Genomic DNA, 20,860 nt, shown 5'->3' with positions numbered 1-20,860 from the left:
TTTATCGTATTAAATTGTACTCAGACATTGGGATTTTGCAAACGGTGATATCCTAAAATTATCTTAAACCAAAATTCAGATTGTAGTATTTCAGAATAGTGAAATTTTCATTTATTGTAACTCGGCGCAACGGCGATTTACGTTGAAAATAATTGAATTAATATCGCGAGACAATTTTAATGCTCGTATCGGCCATAAACTGAATATTTTACGCAACAGAAAATCATCATCGGTGACAAAGTCAGCAATTTTAATGAACATCGTAAGCGCGACGACTCGTTTCCCCTGTAAATGTACTGAAAATATAGTAACCGCAAGTCATCTGGCATTTTTGACAAACTAAAATTGTTGATTCTTTCATTTCTAACATCATATTTGATGGTAATATTGATGAGGATTTTAGATTGTACCTGAGTAAAATTCCTCCATCTTATTAACAACATCAGGTACCATGCTATTTCTTAATTGATTCGCAATAAATTTGTTTGTAACTTGATGTTTTGTTGTAGTTTTGGGGGGCAATGATACCGTTAAAAGTACAGTATGGGGCGAAAAAAGTTCGAAAACCACTAGTCTAGTACATGATTTACAGTACTTCAATTATTCTGTCTGTACTCATGACATTTTCAATGTTCTTTTAACGCTAATATTTCAATGGTATTTACTATATCCCCTGCTGCAAATACCTGATGCTTTACATCACTTAAACGCGATTAGTGAAACGGGAAGGCGATTGACTAATGATTGATAGACTTTCGAGTTGCGAATTTGCAAAACCGTTTTTAATCATATTGAGTTTTGATCATCCGGCACAGTAATCCAGCCTATTATCCGCATCCGGCCCACTCAGGAAAGTAATTGCCCACCCCTGAGCTAGGATATAGGCAATGAAGTGTTAATAAAAGATGATATTATATGCTCTGGAAGATGTCAGCCGTCACTTAACAGAAAATATCAAATTTACCAATTAGCATATGCGTTATTCATGCTAATTTGTTATCCGGATAACTTCACTATAATAATCGTATATTAGATTGCAAAATACCTCTCGGTTATCCGCTATCCGGAAAATCGAACCCTGGTTGCGAGTCACGACTAAATGTTCAGATTGAAATTATTTTGTGCCTTGCTCACGGCAAAAAGGGATTTCCCACGCCGCAGTACCGGTACATCAAGCATGGAGGCCACCGCAATACCAGCAAAATTCCAGCCAAATGTTTTAAGCATTGTACCGGGTGTCATACCAGGGTGTGCCTTGAATCCCAAAATGAGGAACAGAAGATATATTTACATTTTTACCATATTTATCGTGGATTCATGGCAAATATGAGGTTACCACTGAATAGAGGACTAACATGAAAACTTAACGCAACAAAGAAATTTTGATGCTTTCCTGCGATTTTTCGAACTTTTTTGGGTTCGAATATTGGTAATTGTGAAAAAATTAAAATTTTTTGTATGATAACCGATTTTGTTGAACTATTCCGGTCCCGGGGGCAAAAATATGAACCAATGAATAGAGGACTAATATGAACTCTCAACGCAACAGAAAAATTGTGGTGCTTTCCTGCGATTTCTCAAACTTTTTTTGGTTCGAATATAGGGAATGTGAAAAAATTAAACATTTCGGTAATATAACCAATTTTTTTGAACTTTTCCGGTCCCGGGGGCAAAAATATGAATTTATCAATGAATAGAGGACTAATATAAAAACTCAACACAACAAAAAAATTTTGGTGCTTTCCAGCGATTTTTCAAACTTTTCTGGGTTCGAATATTGGGAATTGGGAAAAAAATGAAAATTTTGGTAAGATAACCTATTTTTTTGAACTTTTCCGGTCCCGGGGGCAAAAATATGAGTTGATCAATGAATAGAGGACTAATATAAAAATTCAACGCAACAAAAAAATTTTGGTGCTTTCCTGCGATTTTTCAAACTTTTTTGGGTTCGAATATTGGAAAGTGTGAAAAAAATGAAAATGTTGGTAAAATAACCTATTTTTTTTGAACTTTTCCGGTCCCGGGGGCAAAAATATGAATTGATCAATGAATAGAGGACTAAAATAAAAATTCAACGCAGCAAAGAAATTTTGGTGCTTTCCTGCGATTTTTCGAACTTTTTTGGGTTCGAATATTGGGAATTGTGAAAAAATTAAAAATTTCGGTAATATAACCGATTTTTTTGAATTTTTCCGGTGCCGGGGGCAAAAATATGAATTTACCAATGAATAGAGGACTAACATGCAAACTCAACGCAACAAAAATTTCAAACTTTTTTGGGTTCGAATATTGGAAACTGTGAAAAAATTGAAAATTTTGTTAAGATAACAGATTTTTTTGAACTTTTCCGGTCCCGGGGGCAAAAATATGAATTTATCAATGAATAGAAGACTAATATGCGAACTCAACGCAACAAAAAAATTTTTGTGCTTTCCTGCGATTTTTCAAACTTTTTTGGGTTCGAATATTGGAAACTGAAAAAATTGAAAATTTTGTTAAGATAACAGATTTTTTTGAACTTTTCCGGTCCCGGGGGCAAAAATATGAATTTATCAATGAATAGAGGACTAACATGCGAACTCAATGAAACAAAAAAATTTTGGTGCTTTCCTGCGATTTTTCAAACTTTTTTGGGTTCGAATATTGGGAATTGTGAAAAAAATGAAAATTTTGGTAAGATAACCTATTTTTTTGAACTTTTCCGGTCCCGGGGGCAAAAATATGAATTGCTCAATGAATAGAGGACTAATATAAAAACTCAACGCAACAAAGAAATTTTGGTGTTTTCCTGCGATTTTTCGAACTTTTTTGGGTTCGAATATCGGTAATTGTGAAAAAATAAAAAATATTTGTGAGATAACCGATTTTGTTGAACTTTTCCGGTACCGGGGGCAAAAATATGAATTGATCAATGAATAGAGAAGACTAACATAAAAACTCAACGCCTGTGTGCCTTGAATCCCAAAATGAGGAACAGAAGATATATTTACATTTTTACCATATTTATCGTGGATTCATGGCAAATATGAGGTTACCACTGAATAGAGGACTAACATGAAAACCTAACGCAACAAAGAAATTTTGATGCTTTCCTGCGATTTTTCGAACTTTTTTGGGTTCGAATATTGGTAATTGTGAAAAAATTAAAATTTTTTGTATGATAACCTATTTTTTTGAACTTTTCCGGTCCCGGGGGCAAAAATATGAGTTGATCAATGAATAGAGGACTAATATAAAAATTCAACGCAACAAAAAAATTTTGGTTTTTTCCTGCGATTTTTCAAACTTTTTTGGGTTCGAATATTGGGAATTGTGAAAAAAATGAAAATTTTGGTAAGATAACCTATTTTTTTGAACTTTTCCGGTCTCGGGGGCAAAAATATGAATTGATCAATGAATAGAGGACTAATATAAAAACTCAACGCAGCAAAGAAATTTTGGTGCTTTCCTGCGATTTTTCGAACTTTTTTGGGTTCGAAAATTGGGAATTGTGAAAAAATTAAAAATTTCGGTAATATAACCGATTTTTTTGAATTTTTCCGGTGCCGGGGGCAAAAATATGAATTACCAATGAATAGAGGACTAACATGCAAACTCAACGCAACAAAAATTTCAAACTTTTTTGGGTTCGAATATTGGAAACTGTGAAAAAATTGAAAATTTTGTTAAGATAACAGATTTTTTTGAACTTTTCCGGTCCCGGGGGCAAAAATATGAATTTACCAATGAATAGAAAACTAATATGCGAACTCAACGCAACAAAAAAATTTTGGTGCTTTCCTGCGATTTTTCAAACTTTTTTGGGTTCGAATATTGGAAACTGAAAAAATTGAAAATTTTGTTGAGATAACAGATTTTTTTGAACTTTTCCGGTCCCGGGAACAAAAATATGAATTTATCAATGAATAGAGGACTAACATGCGAACTCAACGAAACAAAAAAATTTTGGTGCTTTCCTGCGATTTTTCAAACTTTTTTGGGTTCGAATATTGGGAACTGTGAAAAAAATGAAAATTTTGGTAAGATAACCTATTTTTTTGAACTTTTCCGGTCCCGGGGGCAAAAATATGAATTGATCAATGAATAGAAGACTAATATAAAAACTCAACGCAACAAAGAAATTTTGGTGTTTTCCTGCGATTTTTCGAACTTTTTTGGGTTCGAATATCGGTAATTGTGAAAAAATAAAAAATATTTGTGAGATAACCGATTTTGTTGAACTTTTCCGGTACCGGGGGCAAAAATATGAATTGATCAATGAATAGAAGACTAACATAAAAACTCAACGCAACAAAAAAATTTTGGTGCTTTCCTGCGATTTTTCAAACTTTTTTGGGTTCGAATATTGGAAGTTGTGAAAAAATTAAAAATTTCGAAAATATAACGGATTTTTCTGAACTTTTCCGGTCCCGGGGGCAAAAATACGAATTGATCAATGAATAGAGGACTAATATAAAAACTCAACGCAACAAAAAAATTTTGGTGCTTTTCTTCGATTTTTTGAACTTTTTTGGGTTCGAATATCGGTAATTGTGAAAAAATTAAAAATATTTGTAAGATAACCGATTTTATTGAACTTTTCCGGTACCGGGGGAAAAAATATGAATTGGTCAATGAATAGAGGACTAACATAAAAACTCAACGCAACAAAAAAGTTTTGGTGCTTTCCGGCGATTTTTCAAACTTTTTTGGGTTCGAATATTGGAAATTGTGAAAAAATTAAAAATTTCGGAAATATAACGGATTTTTTTGAACTTTTCCGGTCCCGGGGGCAAAAAAATGAATTGATCAATGAATAGAGGACTAATATAAAAACTCAACGCAACAAAAAAATTTTGGTGCTTTCCTGCGATTTTTCAAACTTTTTTGGGTCCATATATTGGGAATTGTGAAAAAAATGAAAATTTCGGTAAGATAACCTATTTTTTTGAACTTTTCCGTTTCCGGGGGCAAAAATATGAATTGATCAATGAATAGAGGACTAATATAAAAACCCAACGCAGCAAAGAAATTTTGGTGTTTCCTGCGATTTTTCGAACTTTTTTGGGTTCGAATATCGGTAATTGTGAAAAAATTAAAAATATTTGTAAGATAACCGATTTTGTTTAACTTTTCCGGTACCGGGGGCAAAAATATGAATTTATCAATGAATAGAGGACTAATATAAAAACTCAACGCAACAAAAAAATTTTGGTGTTTTCCTGCGATTTTTCAAACTTTTTCGGGTTCGAATATCGGGAATTGTGAAAAAATTGAAAATTTTGTTAAGATAACTGATTTTTTTGAACTTTTTCGGTCCAGGGGGCAAAAATATGAATTTACCAATGAATAGAGGACTAACATGCGAACTCAACGCAACAAAAAAATTTTGGTGCTTTTCTGCGATTTTTCAAACTTTTTTGGGTTCGAATATTGGGAATTGTGAAAAAAAATGACAATTTTGGTAAGATAACCTATTTTTTTGAACTTTTCCGGTCCCGGGGCCAAAAATATGAGTTGATCAATGAATAGAGGACTAATATAAAAACTCAGCGCAACAAAAAAATTTTGGTGCTTTCCTGCGATTTTTCAAACTTCTTTGGTTTCGAATATTGAAATTACCAATTAATAGATTGAACCAAGGGTCGGCAAACTACGGCCCGCGGGCCAGATCCGACCCGCGGAACAATATAATCCAGCCCGCGACGTTTCACTGAATTATATTAACAAAACAACTGTATTGACGATTATTTTCTTTACGTAACAGAATTCGTTTTGAGACACCAACCTAACAAGTATATAATTCACGATCACTCGTTTAATGAGCCTATAAATTGATTATAATTAGACAAATGTCAACAGAATGTAAAAAAAGTTGATGCTGAGTGCACATGGTTTAATGGCGCAGAAAATATTCAAATGATCAGTCTTCGCGCACTGCTTGAAATTTAACTGAAATCTGTGATTCATTGGCCATTCTTTCGGTTTTTAACTTATGCGCGTCCCGCCTATAATTTTGGCCCGCGAACGACATAAGTTTGCCGACCCCAGGACTAAACTAATATAATGAGAACTATAATTGGGGTGACATCTAGCGTTTTCAAACTTTTTTCAGTTTGAATATTGTAAACATATTGTATAATTTTTTTTCGCTTTCAACATATAAAAGCGGTTCCACCAACAACGCTAAGACAGCGTAATATTTGATTAAATATTAGACTTTCTGGGAACCCGTGATAATGAAAACAATTTTACTTGATATATGACAATATTGGTTGGTCCTCTAGTCCATAGGTTCTCAAAGTGCTCCGTACGGAGCCCCAGGGCTCCGCAAGAGAAACCCAGGGGCTCCGCGAGCTATTCAATTACTTTTCAAAATAATGACTAATTTTGTGACTGTTCAAAGAGGCAATAACAGCTTTGATAAAATCGGACAATAATATAGCCTCGAAATATGGCAAAGAGACGGAATTAAAAAATGACATTATTTATAAGCAGGAGCGCAGTCAGGATTCTTGAGAGGGAGGTGGTTCAAATTCAAAATTAAAATCGAAAATTTCCGCGAAACATTCTTCGCGATTAAAAAAACGTATAACGAAATTTCTGTTGCGTAAAATATTCAATTCATGACCGATGCGGGCATTTAACGTGTCTCGTCGTTATAATGTAATTGTGCTCATCGTTACTCACGTTTGATTCGAGATTACTATTAGGATTACTAAAATGAAATAATAGTATTCTAAAATAACATAAAATATGTGATAAACTGCCAACTGTAAATAAATTGGAGTCGTATTTTTGCGATCTTGGGATTTGTCAAACTTGATTTGTTCTTTCGCGTTTGAGATTATTTTTAAGCACGATATCGCCGTTTAAAATATCACAATGTCTGAGCAAAATACGAACATTTTATTGCATACGGCTCCGTCTGTAGTTTCAGAATGAGAAAAAGGTACATCGCGCGAACAATTGACTGTGTTTCGATTTCGCAGTTACTACGATGAAAACCTAACATAACACCAAATTTTGTGATTTACAATGTCTACGAAAGCGTTTTCAATCCTAGTTGAGTCTGCTGAAACCAAACGTGAAACCAAATCTTTCATTTTAAGTTTTAGTTTTAAAATTTTAGAATGCCGCTTTTCAATCAAGAAATTCGAGTTGCGGATTTACCTCTTTATTAATTATTATATTTATCATTTCGCCGTCGATGACTATAATATGGTAACATGTTTTTCACATTGAACTCAAAATTCTCCACGAGAACAAAAAAGCAATTAACGTCGTCATTGTGTAACAATACATGTATATGACGAGGGAAATTTTTGATTTAGGGAGAATAAACACCGGCGTAAAGATGTTCAAAGGTTCAAAAACACGCCAAGCTGAGGAAAAAAATCGGCGATTGTAACAAAATGCAATCGCGCACATTATTAGCGGCCTTTTAAGTCTTCCAAAAATGTCAAAAAGGAAAAGATAGTATTTCTGTCAAGTGTCAAATTTATAGCTTTAGTATATATAATTTATGTTTGAAATTAAGATTTATTTATGACTTGTATTAACCCTATTAAAAAAGGTTCAGCATTTAAATTGAGTAAAGTACTTTTAACTTGCTCAGGAATATAAATCTGAAAGTAACAATTTTAACATTTATTTTGGGGCTCCGTGAATAATAGTCAACCTTTTCAAGGGCTCCGCGACACCAAAAGTTTGAGAACCCCTGCTCTAGTCTAGTTGACCATAAAAGCATTGTTTTTTTTACTACAAAATCCAGTATATTTCGAGTCTGATATTAAAGTTTAATGGTATTTGTCTTAGCAACTCACTATCTAATAACTATCGCTGTAATGGTCTTTGACCTCTTTATCTAGAGTTACGGCAGCAATGGAAATACAACAATCGTAAAGATTTTTTTTAATACACATTATAATTCAGTTATTCAAGAACCAAATGCTATGATTAATCAAAGACCAAAATTATAACGTTCTAAAAAAATAACATCTTCAAGCAAACTAAAATTTGAAACGAATGGTCCAGCGATTTTTTCATAACGGTAGAAAGGAAAAATACCAACAATATGAAGAACAACATAATGACAAAAAGATCCATAGGTACATTTCGTATCCAACAAGACAACAACATAATAACACAAGAAGGCGACGTAACAATATATGTACACGTATGACAAAAAATATGGACAGGTGTGGTAAAACAAATATTTCATCATCAATTTCCCGAATATCATGTATATGCGGTAACTTACTGGTACCGTACCCTGTAGGTCTGATATTCGAACGCGAAAACGCTCGAAATAATTTTTTCATAACGATACAATTTTATGCCAAAGAACAACAACAACATAAAAACAAAACGATGCATAGGTCCATTTCGTGCCCAAAAAATAAACACCAATGTGGACGGTATGAGTTTTTCACAAATATTTAAAATAGAAAGCAATTGCGATAAACTAGATTGTTCTACGTACAAATATTTTAAACTATACTAGAAAACATAGGTGTCGTTTCGATTCCGATTGAAACACGCCAGACTCCATATCCATGCTATAAAATACGCTATACTGTTAATTTTACCAATCAGTGCAAAATGTAATCCTCTGTCTAAATAAAACGTTTCTTTTGAAATAAAAAATAATGAATTATAGTGAAGCGTTGCATGCTGTTGATGATGTTTATCCAGCATTGTAACCTATTTATCTTCTTTTTCTTTCTTTTTCATGTTAATAGTTTCTATCCTTTATAAAATCATTGAAGGAGCATGGGGGAATTTGGAACAAGGCCTCCGATGACTGTTCATAACCGATGCCCTGGATACTTGCATTAATTAATATAATTCCTTCCAAAATCAAAACTCTATCTATATACTCTGTTATCGTCCCTTTTTTTTTGGTAAATATGTGTTCAAGTTCTGTTTGATGTCCAATGAGGGTCGAATTATGAATAGGTATGGGCGAAGTGAAGCGGGATAGTTCATGTTTCCCATTCATTCGCTTCCTGATAGTGCGTCTACAAAATTTCGAAAAAAAATGAGGACGAAGGTTGTTAAGTGTGTCCTCGTCTACTGTAGCTAATTCTTTTATAGGAGCATTCGTATCTTTAAATCCCTTCATAAACAAACAATGTCTGAAATATCTACAGTCAGTTCTTGATTTTTCGTATGTCAGTTGAGCAGTAGTGGTCAAAATACATATTATTTCTTTAACAATGCCCCATTGCTTTTCTCCCATTCACGATCGAATTTTATTTCATATGAATCTTCAACGTTGGTAATAGTGACGACTACGGGAGGAAGCTCACCAGGCAACCGACGACAAAGATTTGCCGATTTTTTTTTTCCTGGTTATAGAGTCCTCGATTGGTGAATGGCGACCGCGCGTGAAGAAGTACAAATACCCATTTTCGCCAATATCCCGAACTGCGTTTGTGTGAGAAGCCAACGAAATTTGTTCGTCGTCACATTTAATAAAATTGTTATCAATGAGATTATAGGTCAGGTAATGGCCAGATCGTGTATCATTTCCTAGGTGTACAAGTACACTGTTCAAATTGTACGTTGTCTCATTTAGCTCCAATTCAATACTTGGAAAAATAATCTTGGAACATTTTTGATCCGAGTATTCGTACCTTGCAAGCCAAATAATCAAATATATAGGCATATTTTCAAAATGAACTTTTTCTGAAATGCCTTGGTTTTGACAAGACGGACAGACCATATCGGACGGCATGCGCTGATAGTGTTTGATGTAGTCAGCAATACAGCATCCATCAGTCAAATCTCCATACATATTTAGAATAATGCATGTCTCCTTGATAAATTGTCCAATTGAAGCCCAGTTACAATTATTGCACGTCCTATGTGACCTTACTGACACTTCGTGTTTGTATCCATAGTTTTTTAAAGCGGCTAATAGGCCTGATTGAAGTAGGAACTCCTGTGCATCTTGTTGTAAACCGAACCTCCAGCCAAGGCACGCACATATCATACGAATATACTTTTCAACAGCTTCATGATTTATTGAAACTAAGTCCACCAGGTTGCGATACACATTCATGATGTTGACGATGACTGGAGATCCTCCTACTTGAGACTTTTTCATATTATACAGGTTGCGAGTCGTGAAAAGTAAAATGATTTTCGTACAATATTGGATAAAATGTATGCTCACGAAGAATCTTGTTATTGGTAGGTGTAGTTAATTCCTGTTTCATGTTGGTAGAGTTTTTTATTTTTTTCCCAGATAAAATATGGTTAGTGAACAAAGCATCACAAGAACCATAAATATTATTTTCTTATAATTTCGTTGTAAATGCGAGTCAATTGCTGAATGTATGCGCAAGCAACATTATCGGTCAGCCAGCCGCGATTATGATATGGATTATTTGAATGCTTTTTAGAGCATCGTGTATTCGTTCTTCCGGTGCTTCGTTAACTGACATCAAATCAGCAAATGTTACAGTCATTCCACTCTCTAGTGTAAGAGCAGGGTAATTGATGGAATTTTCTGCGTAGCTCATATCTGCCCAAACTTCGGAGCAAAATATATCAACTCTAGATTGCGAATCGGTAACTCTTGCCAAATTGGCTGAAATGCCAAGTCGTGCAAGTGGGGTTTGGTTGACGTTAATTTGCGGTGGAACTATCTTTTTGGCAGCCGAATAAGTTGTGCAAAATCCTTTATCGCGACGTTTTCGTTTTTTGAAAGTTGATTCTGGGAATTTAATGCTCTTGCCTTTTTGCACTTTTCCTTTCTGTGATTTAACGTGGATAATAGAATCTGCGTACTGCTTTTGTGTTATTTGCAATTCCCGAGCATACGTTTTGGTAAACAGATATAAATCAGAGAATCTTTTATTTTTGAAAAATACGTGCTTCATCTGCCCAAAATGCTGTTCTATTATTCCCTGAGTTTCGTTGTTACTAAAAATGGTTTGAAACGAACAATCTTTTAAATCATTATATTTGTCGCGATAATTGTCATAAGCCTTTGAATTTTGACCAGTAGCGTGTCTTTCCAAATTCCATTCATCAAACCCTTGAAATGTTTTATCACAACTTGCGAAGATTGCAAACAAGTTGTAACCACCAGCATACTGAACACTATATCTTCTAGTTCTTGTAGACTTTCACATTTGAAGCATAGGGTAATCCAATGCATCGCTAAAACCGTGTGGCGTTAGTAATATTTGAGGCACATGATTTTCGCTGCATGCATCGAATGGCTTAAACAGTTGTGTACAATAGTACGCTCTGCATCTTCTATTGTGGCAATTCCAGTGACAATTCGATAGCATCTTTGATTGTATTCTAATCGCGTTTCATGGCAAAAGGATTTCAAAACTGCTATCCAGAGAGCCATTGAGCCATCTATTATCATCATGATTGGCTTTTTATCAAAATTCACATGTCTCATGGCGTCAAAAACAAATCTTTCTAGAAAATGTCCAATATGCATGGCGCCATGTTCATTCACTACAAACGATGCAATTGGCAAAGCTAGCTTTCCTTTGGTCGGATTTCGTATAAGTAGTGTGTACACTTGAAAATCTTTTGTGCCAGACTTTCGTTTTAACACACTTCCAGTTGCATCAAGATATGTATCATCGTTTCTGCAGGTTTGCTTGTACATTTCAAGCTGTTCTTCCGAATATAGGGTAACACTCGGTGGATGAACTGTAAATTGCCTCAACAAATGGTCGCCTTCTGACTCCATTTCATTTTTCAGATGTTCTAAATTTTTAATCCATTCGTTGCTGTTTGTTTCGGCACGTTTTATATTTCTAAGAGTCGATTTACTCGGTACATTTGTGAAAGAGCCTAGATATCTTTCTTCCGATGTCATTTTGTTGTAAAGTTGCCGCCGGAAGCACTCTGACGATATGTATTCCATTTCTTTATGCATGTCATCCCGCAAATTCCCTCTCACGTATCTCCGGCGAATACATTCCGACTTGTGGACTCGATAGCCGATGATGTCAACTGTGCACTCTATGGTATCTTTTCGGGAAAATATTAAAATTTTTCCTTCAACTTGACAGTTGCAGCATTTTCTGTGACCGCAATATAAATTAATCTTTCCTTTTTAGGCTTCCCCAATTAGGACACTATCCAAGCTGCGTAGATAGTGATTGGCAACGTAGGGAACGCATTCATTGTAAATTTGCCGAAAATGTTTAAGAAATATTTCTGTATAATCTGTCTTCTTGAAGCGGTGCTTACTTAGATCGATGCTCTGAAAGTCGTTTCCATTCATCAAACGTAATTTGGAACTCTCCTTGTCTTTTGATGTAAGTTTTTCTTTTCAACGATTTAATTACTTTCCTATTATACTTTCCCAAACGGTACAGGGATTTGAAAGATGGAATGCGTTTGCATGAAATATTTTTTGAACAATTTTGAACTGAGTGTACTAATCGGGACTTCCGTGCGCGACCTTTGCCTGTCTTTCGAACAATCATAACGCTATCCGATGAATCCGATTGGTCAGATGAGATATTTATCATTGATTTTTCATTTCCCGGTATTTTTTTTTTAATTTGTTTTGACGAAATCAACTCACAGCAATTTCCATTTCCATTTTTGGTATGAAATATATTTTACTGGTTTTGCCTGTTATTTCTACTTTCTCCCCTTCGCATAAAAACTTTTGATCTTCCCATACTTCCTCTGGCGACGAATCAAACAGACAAGACGGATGAAACCAATTAAAACAACTTTCGCACTCAACCATAAACTCGCCTGAGTATGCTTTTTTGCAAATACAATATAGGAAAGTTTCGTCATCCAATTCGGTATTTTTGATTTTTTGTTCTTCGGAAAAACATTCAAATTGTTTCCTTCATCTGGTTTAGATTTAATCATGTTTTTCATAACTTTCCTTATGTTATGCCTGCTTGACGTATTATGGCATTGTTTTAATTTATGTTTGGCCAGCTCATAAAAAACGTGTGATTTATATTGTATTTCGTGTTGCCTTTTTCCTTTTGTCTGAAACTACTTTTCGATTTCATGCATCTTTCAATATCACTCGAATTTTTTTCGTAAAAGATCTTGAGACAAGAGAGGCGTGTAGATGCTGACCTCTTGATCCAGCAACCGCACGACCTCAAAAATTCTTCTCTTTGTTTGTCCGACTCAAATCCACTCAAATTTTTCAAGATAAAAAATTCTGATATTTTAGCAATGATTTTATTCTTACTTGTTAATAGTCTGATCGCACATTTTTCCCCCGTTCTTGAAATATTGCTCCCTTTCTTAGAACGATGATGCTTAAGACCTGTGGAATAAAACTGGCTGTCGGCAATGATAACGTTAATTGCTCGTATCTGATATTTACTGTTGCAAGTAAAATGGCTGAAATAAACCCATAATTTCAATTCACATAAACAAGAGTTAACACCACTTATTCGCTAGGTAGGCACGATGAAAAGCACACGTTGGAATTAAGTCATGAACCGTGGCATTTGTACCTATATCTTTTTAACCAAATGAACTTATGCAACATTTCGCCCACTTGTCATTGTGTAGATTGCTCTTCTTTAGGTTGTTTAGAAAGGCGTGCACTCCCGAATGCAACGACAAACAACGTCCAATAGGCTTCGCCAGTGGCGGCGCGTGGTCATTTTGACAACCGGGGCAAGCTACTGCGGGACCAAGTCACCCCCATCTACGGGGACAGGATGAGCGCTGTAAGTTCTCCCATCATTTTATGAGTATAAAAACCATTCCATCGGTAACAACCAATCGGCAAAAGCGACAATTTTTAACGATAAGAAAGTGTCATTAAAACCGGTCCAAGTCAATGGACTAATAAATATAGACATAGTTTATTTTGAAACCTCTTTCAAAAGGAAAGGCAATAAATACAATGACATATTAACAGAAACTTCGGGAAAGCAGACAAAACCTAAAATAAGGTTTAAAACGTTACTATGAAGAAAGGAAAGTTAATGCAAAGATAAGGACATGCGTCGCTCACTCATAGATATATATGCTGCTAGACTTCTACTGCTTAAACATATATGCAACACGCCGCGGTTTCTTGGAAGCAAAATGCTCAATAACGCGCTGATTAAAGTCATGCATCCCAGAAAAAACGTCTTTGTGAATGGATAAAACAGCCAAGGAATTTAATCTATCTTGCTTCATTGTGTTTCTGAGATACGTTTTAATACGCTACAGCGTGCTGAATGTTCGCTCTGCGTCGGCGGAAGAAATAGGCGTCGTCAAAATGATGTCCAGAAATTTTGCAGACGCCGCAAAGGTAGTTACTAGAGTGTTATCTATGAGGAACCCATAGAGCGCGCAAGTTGATGTGATATTCAAAAAAGTTTGATTGGTGTATATACATCGCAATTCATTATTTTCCAATTTACCCACGTTTATCATGGGGTAAAATTTGGATACAGTAGCCAACAAATGGATGGGAAATTGACGTGCAAATTTTGAAAAATTTTTGGGGTTCATCAAAGAGAACGCGGCAAGGTGTTCAGTGCGCAGACGATCGCCTATTTGATTCACCAGAATGTCACAGCATTCCTTTGCAGACAAAATCAAACGCTGCGTCGTTTGCCCGCGGCGTAAAGAAGCACTCCATGTGTCGTCGTATTTTATTGTTTCCCGGATACGAGATACAGCATCGCAGAAGTCTGAAATACACGACTGCACAGACGCTCCATCCATTAGCCTTGACTGCAATGCGCCGTGTAATACATCCACGTGATAGAATATTGTGGAGAAAAAAGCGAGAAAAAATGAAAACTCACCATCTTCTAGCACAGGGGTTCTCAAACTTTTGGTGTTGCGGAGCCCTTGAAAAGTTGAATATTATTCGCGGAGCCCCAAAATAAATGTTAAAATTGTTACTTTCAGATTAATATTCCTGGGCAAGTTAAAAGTACTTTACTTATTTAAAATGCTGAACCTTTTTTAATAGGATTAACACAAGCCATAAATGAATCTGAATTTCATACTAAAGCTGTAAATTTGACACTTGACGAACATATTAATAAATTAGGGGTCGAATCTTTTCTCTTTTGACATTTCTGGAAGACTTAACAGGCCGCTAATAACGTGCGCGATTTTATTTTGTTACAATCGCCGATTTTTTTCGTCAGCATGGCGTGTTTTGAACATCTTTACGCCGGTGTTTATTCTCCTTAAATCAAAAATTTCCCTCGGCATATACATGTATTGTTACACAATGACGACGTTAATTCCTTTTTTGTTCTCGTGGGAAATTATGAGTTCAATGTGAAAAACATGTTACCATATAATAGTCATCTGCGACGAAATGTTAAAAATTATAAATAATAAAGAGATGAATCCGCAACTCAAATTTCTTGATTGAAAAACGGCATTCTAAAATATTAAAACTGAAACTTAAAATGGAAGATCACACGTTTGGCTTCAGCAGACTCACCTCAGATTGGAAACGCTTTTATAGACATTGTAAATCACAAAATTTGGTGTTATGTGAGATTTTCGTCGTAGTAACTGCGAAATCGAAACACAGTCAATTGTGCGCGCGATGTACCTCTTTTCCCATTCTGAAACTACCGACGAAGCCGCACGCAATCAATTGTGCACGCGATCCACGATGTACCTTTTTTCATTCTGAAACTACCGACGGAGCCGAATGCAATAAAATAAATTCTAATTGTTCGTATTTTGCCCAGACATTGTGATTTTTTAAACGGCGATATCCTGCTTAAAAATAATCTCAGGTGCGAAAGAACAAATCAAGTTTGACAAATCCCAAGATCGCGAAAATACGACTCCACTTTATTTATTGTTGGCAGTTTATTACATATTTTATGTTATTTTAGAATAGTATTCTTTCATTTAAGTAATACTAATACTAATCTCGAATCAAACTTGAGTAACGATGATCACAATTACATTATAACGAAGGGACACGTTGAATGCTCGCATCGGTCATGGATTGAATATTTTACGCAACAGAAATCTCGTTATCCGTTTTTTTAATGGCGAAGAATGTTGCGCGGAAATTTCCGATTCCAATTTTGAACCACCTCCCTCTTAAGAATCCTGGCTGCGCTCCTGCTTATAAATAATGTCATTTTTAATTCAGCCTCTTTACCATATTTCGAGGCTGTATTGTTGTCAGATTTTATCAACGCTGTTATTGCTTCTTTCAACAGTTACAAAATTTTGAGTCAGTATTTCGAAGAGTAATCGAATAGCTCGCGGAGCCCCTGGGTTTCTCTCGCGGAGCCCTGGGGCTCCGTACGGAGCACTTTGAGAACCTATGTTCTAGCAGACGCTTTAGACCTGCCGCCTCCCTCACAGAGCGTTCGTCCCAAACCGGAGAGCTCTGAATGCCATTGAAACACTCAATGAGCTCAGACCTAATTTCGGACACGCCCTGCACCACGCGTGATTGGAAGTTCCAACGTGTTGGTGCACAAGCTGGGAGACGGCGGCTACATATCTGGCGAAGGAGGTCAGAGCGCTTCGGCGAAACGGAAAAAAATGAAGAAAACCCCGAAACATTTGCAAAAAATATACGGACGAGAGGGGTATCAAGACACATATTTTTAATAACGAGGTTAAATTGGTGTGCATAACAATGTAAAAAATGCGCATGAGGAAAATCTTCTTTTATATAAACTTGAACACCATGTTTCGACCCACTCATGACTGCCGCGCCGCCATAAGTTTGAGCTATCAATTTTGACTTCGCGTTGTAAGGCTGTAACACTTCTTTCAGTACAGCCGATATCCCGCAAGCCGTGCGATCAACGATTGGTACAAAGCTGTGGAATCTCTTGGTACGTTTACCATCTTTCACAAACCGAAAAATCACAGCCAGTTGGGAAACGCACGTGATGTCAGTTGTCTCGTCAGACTGAATCGAAAGGAACTGGCAATTCTTAATTTCCAGAGCCAAATGTTGTAAATAAATTTTATACATTGAGTCGAGCAAATCATTTTGGATATCCTTAGATGTCCCTTTCGAAACAGTTGCGGCATCAAGATGATCTCTCAATACTGTATCTAGGGATGCGGTGTATTCCATCATATCCAAAAATACCCCTCTATTAGAAGAGCCAGCCCGTTCATCGTGCCCACGGAGGGACAGCTCGTGACAACCAATGAACTTCAAAACATCTATCAATCGACCGAGAACATTTTGGTTGTGCTGACGAATAGAAACCGCGCGTCCTTCATCCAACTGTGCTGCAATATTAACATTTCCGAATGTTCGATATTTTACTGCATTGTCCAGATGCTCCATAGAAGATTGATGATCCCTGGCACGCTCGGAAAGATGTTTAAGATCTCTAAAACCAAATTTACACCAACGTGAGTCACGGGCGGTAGCAAAAAGTAGGCAATAAAAACAAAAAAGTGCATTTTTGTCCTCGCTGTAACACAACCATTCGTGTTTTTTATACCAAGTTTCTGCGCAGAATGTACGCCGACGCTTTCCTCCGTCATGGAATTGTTCCAGTGAACAATTTTTTGGTTTTTTGCGAAAACGAAGTGCGAAGTAGTGCATCAACCTTATTCATTATGAGGTCTAAGACTAAGAAATGCGAAGCCGGAAAGAAGTGAGCAGCTCAAAAGGAATGTGGAAAATCGAAAGCAAATGGACTAAAGGTCTCTAACTGATTCAAATAGCGAAACAAGCGACAAAAACGAAGGCGAGGAAACTATCAACTCTTCAAGCAACCAACGAACGAGAAGGAATGCGTGAATATGTCAACACGTTGTTGTAAGAAACGTCGGCATTGTGTCGTCATAATTTCGGGGCTAGACCCGATGATTTAGTAAAAGAAACAGAAAACAAACGAGACAAACGCGGCGAGTGGAAGATAAAAGAGAGAATACGATATACAATGAGCAACCGGGGCAAAATCGGCGTCGCCCCGTCGACGTTCTTCGAAGGCTTTGCGAGCGAAAAATGAACCATGTCGGGAGAATATGGCTAGTGTAGACAGTCTGTGCAACCGATATTGAGGTATTTTTCGAATATTTTTTATTATACCGAAAAAACAACCGGGGCATTGGCCCTATTGACGCGCCGCCACTGAGTTGCAGTATTATTTCCAAATCATCATCTAAATATAAATCCACCCATAGCGCGATGCGCAAACTATTAGTTTACGTAGTAGGTACATTTCGTTTGACGCGGAAACACTATAATATGAAACTCGGGAATATAAATTTGATATTTGGCTGGTATGACCATAGTTACCTCATAATGACAGCATAACATAACAGCATGGTTTTGGGGGTAGTGGGACCCCTGGTATACCGAAAGGCGGATGAGCTGGATATTATCCAGCCAACGGCATCCACATGTAATGTACCTCTGGGTAGTGGGACCCTTGGTATACCAGAAGGCAGATGAGCTGAACTATGTTCAGCCAACGGCATCCAGAGCAGTTTCTTTACCAAGCATTGGCGATCTGTCTATCCATGCTTGGGTTTCTTCTGTTCAAAAAGAGATCTAACTCAAAGACTGGAACCTTGCCGTGGTGAGTTGGCTTCTCACAAATACCAGCCGGCAGAATTAGATGTTTAGAGCAGGGGTGCACAACTCAAATGAGGACAAATGCCAAATTTTTCAAAATGATCTTGTCGCGTGCCACGCAAAATCGTTGGTATTATAAATTAACCCCCGTAAAACAAACAAATTTCAATATTAATACATAAATAAAATCTGTCTATCTTAAACTATCAAAAAAATTGAAAAAAAATTCTGATAAAGAACAATAAAATGACTTAGGTACAATTACAATTATTTTTAATCGTTCTCTGGGGCTGCGTGTTCGACACCCCTTATTTAAATGCAACCAAGTTATTATGAAACCCAAAGGAAACAGCTGATTATATTAAAACAAATCCAAACCACTTTTTACTGCCAGCTGGTATTGGTCACAGGAATTGGTAATTTTTGAAAATTACCATATCCTTTAAGCCAACTCACCACGGCAAGGTTCCAGCTTTTGAGTTGGATCTCTTTTTGAACAGAAGAAACCCAAGCATGGATAGGCAGATCGCCAATGCTTGGTAAAGAAACTGCTGTGGATGCCGTTGGCTGAACATAGTTCAGCTCATCCGCCTTCTGGTATACCAAGGGTCTCACTACCCAGAGGTACATTACATGTGGATGCCGTTGGCTGGATAATATCCAGCTCATCCGCCTTCTGGTATACCAGGGGTCCCACTACCCCTCCTGGAAACTACTGATCAATCTTTTTCAGATCTCCACGGAGACCTTTGGATTGCTTCGTCAGTTTACTACCAATCCTTGCAAAAAGCTTTTTTGCAAAGCTGTATGATAGCACTCTAACAAGAAGTCTCACTACAAAAGATATTAGAGACACAGCTTCTCCTTCAATGAAATTTTCATCACAGGCGTTCTCAATCAGATCTATATAGTTCTGACAAAATTGACTTTGGAGGACCTCCTCTGCAACTTTGTTAAAATTAATAGTGTTCGGATTTCTGCTAGCTTCCCGTGTGAACCTTAAGTACACACGTTGCAAAGGGTGGAGATATTCATGTGATGGATACATGAGAGCACCAACCTTTCTTTCCATTAAAGGAATAAGCGAACCCTGCGGAGCTGTACCACACATTTCGCATATGAGATACGATGTCGGAAATTCTGTTAGGGCCCTCTTGATTGTATATCCTCCCAAATATTCAAGTGTCGAATTGTCAGCCTCACTGAGCTCACCAGTTACAAGCTGCTCCACAGGGTCTTTGGGTAGAATAACCTGTTGTATTATCTCGAGCAATAGATCTGCAGCATCAGAATTGCTCAATACACTGCCACTGAATAAGGATTTGGCCTCACAGCAAAATTTAGGGAATTTGCTGATTATGACATTACAATTCCTACTTTGTGCAAATTCCTCCATCCAGTCTCTAACAACCTTTTCTCCACTGAAAGACAACTTGACTGATTTGCTGAAATTTTCCATCAGCTTAACTGCATCTGCACTTTGTACTGAAGATCTACTGCTAGTACCTGTACAAGTAGAAGTACCTTCCATATCTTTGAAAAGGAGTTCTTCAACAAGATCTGGTGTAAGCCAGTCATTAGAGCACTCTCCTAATTTCAAATATCTATCCATCTGTGTTAGAATATATGATGAATGCTTCAGATTGCTTCATTTCGGTTTTAGGAGTGAAAAGAACAGAATACGGTTAAAATCGAAGTGATAATCATGCAACACTCACTGAATTTGGCTCATTTTAGTTTGGGGGTTAACATAGAAAGAGGAAGTGAAGATTCAGGATAATCATGCAACACTAAAAAAACTGACATGCAAGAAAATAAAGAATATTTTTCCAAATACAGATCATAGAATCATGCAGTGTAATTCATGCAGAGCAAAGTGATTTTTATATTCAAGGTTTAGCCACATGCATTAATTTGGTTTTAAAGTAAATAGAGTGTTAGTGAGCAGACCATTCGTGCAAGTATGGTACTAATTCACGACAGTGAGCCATGCAAGAAAACCATGCACAGACATCATACTTTATTCTCAAATTTCGCGTGACGTCATAACCACGTGACAAAGTCGCTCGACCAAAACTGCAGGTACATCTCGCTGGACTGCCGTCTGCCGTGAACTGTTTTGCGCGTTCGTTTCCTGCAGTTGTGTTTGAAAGTATATCTATTTTGTAGCGTTAGTTGGTATAGCCTATGTTTGCACGGCATTTGTTTGTTCCTGTAGCTTAATAGTACAAGGCTTTATGATAATATGTTACGATGAGACAGGGTGTTAGCACTGCAGTATTTTTGGTTTGCCTGGATCTGTAACAGTTTTTTTGTCTGTCATTTCCAAATTTTTACCAGCATATGGTACTGTACGTAACGCGT

At 36.6% G+C, this 20,860-nt stretch overlaps 1 protein-coding gene across 1 annotated transcript; it reads right to left on the bottom strand.

Moving 5' to 3' along the window:
* Positions 1-9,289: 9,289 nt before the first annotated feature.
* LOC144425717 (ubiquitin carboxyl-terminal hydrolase 46-like) lies at positions 9,290-10,093 on the bottom strand. Its single transcript, XM_078115254.1, has one exon. The coding sequence runs from the start codon at positions 10,091-10,093 to the stop codon at positions 9,290-9,292; it is 804 nt and encodes a 267-aa protein (XP_077971380.1).
* Positions 10,094-20,860: the final 10,767 nt, after the last annotated feature.

The sequence above is a fragment of the Styela clava genome, chromosome 8 (genome assembly GCF_964204865.1).
Source record: "Styela clava chromosome 8, kaStyClav1.hap1.2, whole genome shotgun sequence".
Taxonomy (NCBI): Eukaryota; Metazoa; Chordata; class Ascidiacea; order Stolidobranchia; family Styelidae; genus Styela; species Styela clava.
Note: the sequence above shows the minus strand (reverse complement) of the source record. Positions and strands in the feature narration are given on the sequence as shown.

Excerpts from the sequence above, each read along its gene's own strand:
- LOC144425717 (XM_078115254.1), bottom strand. The coding sequence starts at position 10,093 with ATGAAAAAGTCTCAAGTAGGAGGATCTCCAGTCATCGTCAACATCATG.